Genomic DNA, 11,648 nt, shown 5'->3' on the forward strand with positions numbered 1-11,648 from the left:
CGGTAGATATAACGTCATTTGGCGTAATTTTATCTGTGACCAATGGCCTTGAGCCTTCTTGGATGGGAACTTCTAATGTATGTGTATATATATATATATATATATATATATATATCAGCACCCAAGGGGGCTTGAATGTTCTAGCTCTCCCTGTAGATTATGCGGTGACATAGTGTCCGCATGAGAAGATTACCTCCTCCTACACATATTTACCCCTGGCTGCCCCTCTACCACAGAAAGCACCGAGCTAGGCTGAATGAAACACCTGTATTTTGGAGCTGCCTTACACAAGCAAAAAAAGAGACCATGTTTGTATGTAGATTTATTAACTCAAAAAAATACATGTTTTCAAACTGATATGTGACATGTATTAATGCCAAAATATAATGCAAAACAGGCAACAACAAAAATATATATATATATAAATAAATATATATTTTGTCTAAACAGGTGGGGCTCAAAGCACGTGGGGCACTACTGTGCCTTCCCTGAATGACGGATCGCCACTGGGTACTCCAGCACTAGAGGTGGCGAAAAAATCACCAATATTAGCTTTACGCTTTTTTCAAACACAAAATAAGAAGTCATGTTACTTTAAAATTGAGATAGCGCTCAATGGTGCTGCCCATGCATTCACAGGAGCCATTGAGGTACAGATACAAAGACGAACTCTCTTTCTATTATGGGTGGCGAATATTGTAATGCCAGCAGCAAAAACTGCGGCCAAAAAAATACAAAAATGTCCTCAAATTAAACGAAATGTTCGCACGTAAACCAAACTACATAACAATTCTCCAATTGTCTTGTATTTTAATTTGGGTGTTGCTATGATGATAACAGTTCTTTGGAATGCCAATAATTATGTCATTCACTAGGCTGGAAAAAAAGAAGCACTATGATTCATGAAAATATCAGACATGCCTGCCTATGAATGAAATGTTAATAACAATGCCAGGGTATGGCGTGAATTGCGTGCCAACCTCATCTGTACCAAAGTAGAAACGGTAATGAAACTAGTCCAGAGAGTCGGGTTTGTTAAGTTTTGGTCCCAACCAGGGCAGGGCAAAAGCTGCTACACGAGATTTGTAGGCTAAACAGGATTATTAATTACATCTCGTGCATGATATTAGCTCATAATTATTAAGGCCATATAGGGTCTGAAGCAAAAGGTTTGCGGAACATTCCAGATGACACATTAGTGACACATTAGTGCGTGCGTTAAGTTCAAGGGATGGCCATGCTGTCATTAGCCAAGATTGCTTAATTGTTTAAGTGAAAAAGCCTATAATAGCCTACATATTTAACTGGGACTCGGAGAAAGACGCTCTTGATAATTTCTAGTAGTCAGTGGGCGGTCTCCAGCACTTGAAAGAAAGCTCCAGTTCACTGCTCAGCTGCGGTATTGGGTGGAGTCTTGTGCGCTTGACGCTTCACTGGAACAGGAGACCTGCTACATTACGCACGGAGAGGTCGCCAAGTACGCCTGTACTGCGAGGAGACTGGAGGGCAGAGAACTCTGAGAACAAAGCTAACGATTTTTTGTTTTTGTTCTACGAAAAGGAAGAGTTTGTTACTCCATCCCTGTATACAGTGTGACGTTTTGGGACATTTGGATATATATTTTCTCAGAAGCTTATGGTTCTTTTAAGATTATTATAAAGGTAAGTGCATATCTAAGAAAGTTAAGTACAGTACATTCAATGTAAATGTGTCTACCATACCTTGTGACTATGGAAGCGTATTTTGGACTAATTGGGTATAATATTTAAAATCCGCAAAGAAAATACTGGGAATGGGGATTATGAAGTCCTAGTGTCCCACTGCAAAATATCTTAATTTTGGTCTTTATTTGATCATGACATAAACTCATAGGCTACATCGAAACCAATGGCGAGAATGGAATGTGTCAAAGCAGTCACCTTGACAAATCACCCATCAACAGCTTTGAGCATCCATTGTAAGTTTATTTTGAAGGTCATAAACAAGGAGGGCTTGTCCGGTGGAGCCTATTTGCTCGTCGCTAACATACCTGATCCAGAACAACTCGTCTATCAGTTTATGAAATTTGTACTAGACAATGCCGGGCCATGACTACCCACGGCGTGACGGGTGCAAAAACCTGCACTGTATGTACTAGGTATATTGTAATAACTACCTGCTATAGAGGGTATGATAACTGTATTAAGAGAACGACGCACTAGTCGAGGGACCTACTGAACTTGGCTATGACTTGGTTGTGTTGCCCCGCTGAGGCGACCAGCAGTGGCAAACATGACAACCTGTTGCAAAATGACTGGTACTTCACCTCAGCTGAGATGGTTGAGTCAGTGTCTGTTTGGAGTTCAAACTTTGGCTTGAGAGTTTGGTATTTACATGAAATAGATGTTTTTTTGGGGGGTGGAAGGAATGAGGAAGACATTTTCCCAGGGGAGCTGTGGGAGAGTGTTCTGTTCTCACCAGCTGTCTCCCCTGAGAGTATTGAGACAGTCAACATGATGTTGATGTTACAGTAAACCAAAACACCACTGTATTATTACATTCATTCTATTACTGTACACCCTTTGTTCAGGCTATCAGGGAAGTAGTCTTCTACTGTACACCTACTACTATGTTATTGTTTGACCTAGCCTCCTTTCCTGAAAGCCGTCCCCACTTCTCTCTGTTTCCAGACTGTTTGAGGAGATTAAAAGGCTATTCAGAGTGAGAGCAGACACGTTCCCTCGACTTTCTCTCCAAGGACTGCTCGGAAACCCCTGGCCCCTCATGAGATGCCCACGAGTCGCCTGGCATTTGACCCGATAACCATGGACGTCCGAGTGAAGGCCAATCCGAACCTCCACTTCGGGGTCAACGGGGGTCACGACGGCGCTGATAGAAGCTCCCACAGTAAACCATTTGTGAGTATAACTTATATGAAACACTTTCTGTTAATGGTTTATTCTCTTGGTATCTTAGGTCAAAATGTCTCAATATTTCTCCCTTTGTTCACAATTTACACACCCATATTAGGGGGGCATAGAGTTGAAGTATTCACCCATCTGTTCCTGGTTTAGAGCAGGTGCTTTTCAGTGTGTGACTTTAAAAAAAAACCTGACTGACCTGTTTATACAGCAAAGTCTGTCTCCATGCTCCGTGTTCTGTGGCTCTGTCACGCTGTCACTGAGACATTACACAGGATTAATGACTACATCCTGTTGCATGCCTCAGGGATGACACACACACAACAGAGAGACTGAGGGAAAACCGGTTAAGGTGCCGTTCTGTTGGTCCTGCTTCACACAACAGAAGTCAGTGGTCTTTGTGTTTGGTTTCAAATGAGTTTGCCTGCAGATGTGTGTGTTGGTGCGTGTGCACATGGGTGCGTGCGTACATGTGTGTGTGTGTGTGGCTGAGTAGAACAGGTCTGTGTTGTGGTAAAGATTTACCTCTGGTAAAGGTTGATCTCGCCATCCCTACAGCGTTGCCTAGCAACGAGATGTTATCCTGCTGCGGTAACCTGTTCACCCTAGTAATCACAGGCACAGGGTCGTAACCTGAAACAGCAAACAAAAAATATTTGGTTTGTCGCTGATTGACAGTGGTGGTAATGGTTGATGAAAGGGTGTATAGGTGCATCCGTTGTTTATTTTCTTGTTGCAATAAAAAATGGGCCATTGTCAACCAGGTATTTGTGTCTGTGTGCACTTTCCTGGGTTTGTGTGTCTACTGCCTACATGTGTGTATTTAGATGACACATTGTTTTATGGGGGATCTTCAGTATATATAGCTAGTCTCTAGCTCATTTGTGCATTCTGTTGACCTAATACCTTTTTCCTAAACCCATTAAGGTTCATTTTAAACAATCTAACCAGGTTGCCCTTTGATTCAGCGTATTATCTTGAGTGAAACAGACCCCAGGGAGCAGTGGAAAAAATCGATGGTCGGGGTGTCATCCAGCAGCCGTCAAAGCAGCCCCATCATTGTATACCCTATGTCTATTGTGTTGTGTTCTGTGGCTGTATGTGCTCTGTACAGAGGGACAGGTAGTGATGTAACAGGTAGGCAGTGAGGCCTCCCTGCTGGAGGGTGTAGGCGCCTTCCTCCAGGTCTCAGATGTCCACGAGCGGATGGTCCCTAAAACACAGCACACCGAACGAACGGCAGACGAACAGCAGATCGACATTCAGTGTAGTGTGTGTGTGTGTGGTCCTTTCGAGTATGAGGGGAAAGGCTAAACCAACAGGATCTGTGTTTGTTTACATCCTTAACATAACTTTTTTGGGCAACAGGAAGTATATTCCATACACTAGACCTGATTATGGTATAGGAGATACTGTTATACGATACTGTATGTCACATTAATGTAACTCGTGTTACCAATTACCTATTAACCAAAGAGCACCTTTAACCTACGTTTCTGATGATCTACTAGTGTGTCCCTGTAGTTGGCGCTTCCCATCCAAGTAAACTCGTGTGTTGTGTTGCTCTGTGTCGCCCCCTACAGGAGGATAAGGCGCTGCATTTCTTAAGCCAGGAGGAGCAGGATTGTATCTTGTTCTTTGAGGAGACCATCGACTCCCTGCTGACTACCCCAGCAGTAGATGAGCTTGATGGACCAGGACCCCCCGTCCGGGCGTCCGCCCCCAGCCTCAGCCCCGTACCACCCCTCTCAGCCTTGGACAGGCCCACCAAGGACCAGGACATCATAGACCTGGTTCGCCCAGCACAGACTAATCTGGTCCACCCCACACATGCACCATTCAACCCCCCCGTGCCAGGTACAGAACAGTTCACTCCTTGCTCCACCCTGAACAGTAATGTTTACATTTGATTATCAGTCCCTTGGATCATTAGAATTACTACAGTCAAATGAGATCAGACTTCACCATCATCAGCATGACAGATTACTCAACATGGACATTTGTACTGTATAGTGCATATACAAGTGTCACCTGTGCTCCCTCTCCGGCCTCCAGGTCACAAGGCTGCTCGTTAGGGCACACACCTGTCACCAGCATTACGCGCCTGACACTCACCTGGACTCCATATACCTCCTTGATGACCTGCCCTTTATATGTCCCTCCCTTTGGTTTCTTCCCCAGTCGTCGTTGTTCCTGCTTCATGTCGGTGCTCTGTTTGTGTTTCTTGTTTTGTTTGTTAAAATGTATTCACTCCCCGAACTTGCTTCCCGACTCTCAGCGTACATCGTTACAACAGGAAATATGGTTCTTTGAACCCAATGGTTCTTTGAAGATATAGATTTGCCATTGACCTTGTCTTTTGAAGATACCGAACGTGTAGAGAACTGATGAGTTTACTTGTCAAACTCTTTCTCTTTGCAGATTTCACCCAGAATATGGTAATGAACAACCCTGAGAGGCATTTTGAGAACAAGCCGAGGCGTGAGGTGATGGAAAACTTCCCTACAGAGTACAACCTGCCCCTCCCTGGCAAGGACAGTGCCCCCTATGGCCACGCCCTGTACCAGCCTGTAGGCTCCGTCCCCACCCCCGTCCGCATCGCCCAGAAGATTGCAGAGCACCAGGGGAGTGTGGGGAACACCAACATCCTCTCTTCCTCCCTCCTGCCCAACTGCCGTAGGAGCCTCAATTTAGAGACCTTAGAGAGACCACCCACCCACCCAGATTATCCAATCAAACAGGACCCGACCACCTCAGCCAAGCCCACCCATTACCCCAACAATATCAGCATGATAATGGGCAGCAACCAGCACCACAGCCATTCGCTGGCCAGTGTGAACCTCCAGGACAGGAAGTCTCAAATGCTGGCTAACCTATCAGGGACAACCCACCCTGTGGAGGCGGAGGAGCTCCATGGGCTGCAGAAGGCCCAAGTAAACCTTCCCACCCGGAGTGTGTCTTTCAAGGATCCCACTCCAAATAAGTCCCGGATGGAGGCACTGTCCAAACTGGGCTTGAACCGAAACAGCAGCACAAACACCAAACCCACTGATGCCCCGATTCCGGTTGCCACCTCTACACCCGTTCCTATGCATACCCCTACACTGACACCCGTGACTAAACCAGATGTGGCCAGACAGGCAAAGACCTTGCCACCAGCAACAGTCAACACCAACACCTCTCATGCAAGTATCCATGACAACAAGCCTGCTTCTCCGTCGCCCGAAGTCTCGTCCAAGGACTTTAACAGCTATGGCGGGAAGACCATTGTGGTGAACCCCTCTAAGGCTGCTGCTGCTGCTCCCTCCACCAGTTGCCATGGCAGTAAGGCCCATCCAGTGACCTCTCACAGTGACTTCAACCCTTACGGGGGTAAGACTAAGGTAATGAAACCTGCTCCTGTTACCACAACCAGGGCTGACCTAACCCAACCAGACATTGAGAGCAGGGACGTGCCTCCTCCAGCCTCCACCCCAGCCAGAGTGATGCCTCCCCCAGCCTCCACCTCCACCCCAGCCAGAGTGATGCCTCCCCCAGCCTCCACCCCAGCCAGAGTGATGCCTCCCCTAGCCTCCACCCCAGCCAGAGTGATGCCTCCCCCAGCCTCCACCCCAGCCAGAGTGATGCCTCCCCCAGCCTCCACCCCAGCCAGAGTGATGCCTCCCCCAGCCTCCACCCCAGCCAGAGTGATGCCTCCCCCAGCCTCCACCCCAGCCAGAGTGATGCCTCCCCCAGCCTCCACCCCAGCCAGAGTGATGCCTCCCCCAGCCTCCACCCTCACCCCAGCCAGAGTGATGCCTTCCCCAGCCTCAACCTCCACCCCAGCCAAAGGGATGCCTCCACCAACCTCCCCCTCCATCCCAACCAAAGGAGAAACCATGTCCTACGAGGTCAAGAGCTACGGGGGGAAGACCAGAATGGTCACCCCATCCCACACCACCCCCTCTCCCGTTTCCACCCCTGATATCCTCACACACACCCCAGTGAGGTCCCCCAGCAAAGCTTTAGCCCCAGTGCCTTCTCCAGCCTCCAGACCTTTCCGCTATAGCACTCCCCCTAGCGCCAACAGGGCGGTGGCGTCTCCCACTTCTCCGGAGTCCCGGCCGAAGTCCATCTCCAAGCCATCCTTCCGCTCCCAGGGGATCACAGTGCAGTTCTCCGGACGGGGAGTGACGGATGAGTCGCGCAGAGAAGCTCTCCGGAAACTGGGACTGCTGAAAGACACTTTCTAACTCTGCATAACCTCCATTCAGATGTAACAAAGGCCTCTGGAGTTTTTCTGAAAGGGTGTGAGGCGTGACAGGAGAGGATACCTACATTACGGTGGAATGAAACAGGATCCGGGCTGAAACCGGCACACCCGGTTCTGAGCGCTGAATGCTGACAAACGAGTCCGACACGTCACATGGCCTAGTTGACAAATACACACACACACACACACACGGACGGACATGTATACACACACATTCGTCAAACAGACACACACGCACTCAAACACACACGTGCACGTGCACTCATACCCACAAATGCCTTCACCCAACAACTCCCACATGCATCAAAGCACTGTCTCTTTATTGTGCTCTATTTAACTGTGGTCCTACTAAGTGTTTTACATTGCCTCTGAATCAAGACATATTGTACTTTACAGAAAACATGTACCTCTATTGTTCTCTGGGCCCGAAACAGACAAAAAAACTGACTTGTTCAAAAGGTAATGCAGACAGCTGAATGTCTTTGGGCACAGACTTTTTACTACCTTTGCCACCTTCTGGATGTCACATCCTCAGCTACCAGTGAGAATCCTTACATGCTCTCGCTCTCCAAAGATGGATATATATATATATATACCCAATATATTTACGCTTACTTTGTATGACACTATATTGATTACTGATCCGTTTGAGGCAGGTACTGATAAAGTGGACTTGAACCATTATAAACTGGCTGTGAAGTCACCTGAGAACTGAAGAGCCTCACAACATGTTACTTTGTTTACCGATTTCAGCGTTGTTGTTATCCAGGGGGTTATTAGGAGTGTGATGTATCTCACCGTTCAGCTCTTATGAGCGTGAACAAGGACAAAGTTTGAAGGACTTTCCCGGCAGAATAAGGTTGAATTGACTTCACTCACTAATTGTCACGTTTACTCCCTCTCCGGCGCTCAACGTCACCAGTTTACTCATTATTACGCACACCTGCCACCATCGTTACGCGCACCTGTGCCTCATGACACTCACCTGGACTTCATCACCTTCCTGATTACCTCCCCTATAGCTGTCACTCCCCTTGGTTCTTTCCTCAGGCGTTATTGACTCTGTTTCTGACTAGCTGGTTCATGTATATAGGCTACTTGTGTTGCTTGCATTGTTCCATGTTCATTTATTTATTAAATTCACTCCCTGTACGTGCTCCCCGACTCCCAGCGTACACGTTACACTAATCTATTAGAATGTATCTATATTCCCTGTGAGGACGGTAACCATCCTACTCATAAATATTGATGATATCCTACTTGATAGGTATTTATGCACCCATTGATTTCCACTGCTGCCTCATGGTATGTTAATGACAGGTCACTCGGAAGGGGGGTACATTCCCCCATGCAAGAGCAAAGCTTAGGAATGTAACAATTGATTGGCATACCAAGCAAACTAAGCAGCGATTCAAGTAGTTTGCATTCATGGACCTCATATGCTCAGCTCGAGGGTTATCCAATTATTGGAAGTTCTGAAGTGACCCCATGTGTTTTATCTCCTCATATGACATTTTTGTGAATGTAAGTTGCAGGAAAAAACAGGCTTGAGTTTCTAGGAAAGGAGTGATATGTAACTACAGCGCTGGCTAAAGGGTATTTTTTACTCCATGGACGTGCCTCCCACACAAAACCACTGAATGTGGTTTGAAAAGTAGACTTTTACTACTTTGAGGGGAAAAAAACGTAACTTGGTGAGGACGGGCAAGGGCTTGCAATGTCCAAAACACAAGCACTGAAGCCACAGAATCCAGAAATACTCTGTTCATGTACTGTAAGCTGAACTTGCATTTGCAGTGTGTAATTTATCTGTCATCATAACTGATGCCTCTTGTTTCTCACTGGACTGCAGATGTATTGGTACATAACCCTGGTGTGTGTGTGTGTGTGTGTGTGTGTGTGTGTGTGTGTGTGTGTGTGTGTGTGTGTGTGTGTGTGTGTGTGTGTGTGTGTGTGTGTGTGTGTGTGTGTGTGTGTGTGTGTGTGTGTGTGTGTGTGTGTGTGTGTGTGTGTGTGTGTGTGTGTGAAACATGTTTGTCCATTTTAAAGTTGTTTTTTTTTAATGAAAAAAGTCAGACTCCGGTTTTGTAGTTCATCTACAGTAACTCATGAAGTATCTAATACACACCAACACACACTGGGAAAATATACCTGTAGTTTGCAGACCCAGGGAGAGAAACCAAAAAGACTCATGTACAAAATCGTTATATGACATTCAATTAACATTTACAAATTGTCAACAAAAGTTGCTGCTATGGTACAACAGCGCCTTTTATAGTTTTGTCTCATTGTCATATTGTACACAACGTTTAATGTACGTCTGTGTCACCTAATAAAGAGAGTAACATACATGACTTATCCTATCCAGAGTTTGTTATTCTTCGCAGGGCATTTACTATACCATGTTATGAATGAGTAGAATCTCAGTGTATGGTTTATAATGATTTCTCTTCCCTGGGAATTCATTCACCATGGTTTTAATGGCACAGTAAACAGACAAGCTTTCCAGGGCATCAACTCACCTCAGCCTACACTCGAAGCCCTCATTCTATTACTTCATTGACTGTCCATCCATGAAGGTCATGATTCCAAGGTTCCCTATCTCCTTTCTGCCACTAAGATGAAATAATTGGACAGTCAAACTTCCCATAAGTCTTTCTCAATATTGTTTATGTCTTTCCCTTTTTCAGATCGGATGACAGAGGAAGACGTAAGATTATTGAGATACTTTCTTTCGTACAGAATATTTCACTGGAGAGCTGTAGCCCACTGTGTACTCTCTCTCTGCTCGGTGGACGGCCGCTCCCAGTTTCACATGGGTATGCGGTCTACACTGCAGAGTTCAGACCACTTTACCCAGCCAAAACAGAGAGCCTTCCTTTCCCTCTATAGGGCATGGGTCTAAGTGTGTATCTGAGTGTGTGTGACCAAGAAGATCTGGGGCATTGGCTTTTTTGGGAGTGTGAGCAAGGGCAACTAAAGCTTTGGTAAGGAGTGTGTGTGTGTGTGTGTGTGTGTTGATGGGAGGTACAGGAATTGAGGAAATAAGCATGTTTAGGGTCTGTAATTAGAGGCAGCAGAAAAACCCTTTAAGAGTGCCCTCTAACAAACACACACACTCCCTGTGCAATACTACCTCTTTCTCTTACACACAGATCCCCTAACACTGTCTTGCACTCCCTCTCATACACACATAGGTACATCAATGGAGGAGCTAAGGCTCCCAGCCATATTGGTGGGACCAGGGTTGGGGAGTAAGGGATTACAAAATGGTAACTGTAATTGTACATTACCAGTAAAAAATATTGTAATCAGATTACAGATACTTTTGAAAAACAAGATGCTTTACTTCGAGGATTACTTTAAAATTCAGAAAGGAGGTTTGCAAAAAAATAAAAAATTGACACCTCTGTTTTCTCAATGACATTCAAATCAGCATTGAAAAATGGCGCAAAGTTAAGTTTGTTCCACCTGAGCGAGTCTGAACACAAGGTAGAGACCACTATGATGACACAGCACATGGGTTTGATGGATCGCGGGAAAAGAGCAGGAATAGGCTTTTGTAGGCTACAGTCCAAGCTATTCCTTTCAATGGTGAGACTGCTGTCGGAATTCCAACGATTATCCAACTTGAATAAACGCTTGGAGGTAAGAATGACAGCAGTGGTGTAGTCTACGGCGATACGGATATCACTTATTATTGATATCTACATAGCGCATTGATGTGAATCACACTGCTGCTCTCTCATTTAGCCATTTGCGCCTTACGGGATAGTGGTCGTTGTTGATGGCTGTTCACAAATCTAAATGTGTATTTGAACCCATTAATGGTTGAATTCAAGAAGTTTAAGATGCCTATCAATCGTTGTTTTTGAAACCAGTGGTCAGCCAGTGAAAACTGCGCTCTTGCAACAGCTGCACAGTGCGGATCCCAGCCTGTGGAATAAAAGTGGGGCTTTTATTGCTGAATCTAATTCATGCTGGTACATTTTTTTAAATCCATAGGCCAAAAGGACACATGTTCAAACTCGAATACTTTTGATATACTTAAAGGGGCAATCTGTAGTTGCTACATCCATATTTTTACATGTAAATTATATATATATCCATTGATTCTTGAAGAATATAACTTATAAATGTCTCATGAGCTTAGATCAACTGTCGTACTCCATCAGAACCCAAAATACAAGCTTGTTTTTCTCCCAATGTTTGTTAAAACAATACTTTTGATATCAGCGATGGTCAGTCCTTGCGTCCATAGTTCTTTCTGTCAATTAATCTGAGAGTGATTACATTTCTCCAGACCCATCCCTCAGCTTTTTAACAAAACAGAGGTGGTTATTTTGTTATTTGTTTCATCTGTGGATTTGCCCTTTAAACAGCTGCATATTATCAAGACATCAAAGTGTCACCAACAAAAAGGGAGACAATAGGCCAAAAGCAAGTGCAGCATATGGCAAACATTTTATGCTCAGGTAAAACAATTTGGCTAATCT

General features: G+C 45.3%; 1 protein-coding gene across 1 annotated transcript; it reads left to right on the forward strand.

Moving 5' to 3' along the window:
- The first annotated feature begins 1,389 nt into the window (after positions 1-1,389).
- Positions 1,390-9,506, forward strand: LOC110490738 (nascent polypeptide-associated complex subunit alpha, muscle-specific form). Its single transcript, XM_036944471.1, has 4 exons — positions 1,390-1,661; positions 2,670-2,897; positions 4,484-4,757; positions 5,322-9,506. The coding sequence occupies exons 2-4, from the start codon at positions 2,769-2,771 to the stop codon at positions 7,130-7,132; spliced, it is 2,214 nt and encodes a 737-aa protein (XP_036800366.1). The 5' UTR covers positions 1,390-1,661; positions 2,670-2,768; the 3' UTR covers positions 7,133-9,506.
- The last annotated feature ends 2,142 nt before the right edge of the window (positions 9,507-11,648 follow it).

The sequence above is a fragment of the Oncorhynchus mykiss genome, chromosome 15, assembly GCF_013265735.2.
Source record: "Oncorhynchus mykiss isolate Arlee chromosome 15, USDA_OmykA_1.1, whole genome shotgun sequence".
In the NCBI taxonomy this organism is placed as follows: domain Eukaryota; kingdom Metazoa; phylum Chordata; class Actinopteri; order Salmoniformes; family Salmonidae; genus Oncorhynchus; species Oncorhynchus mykiss.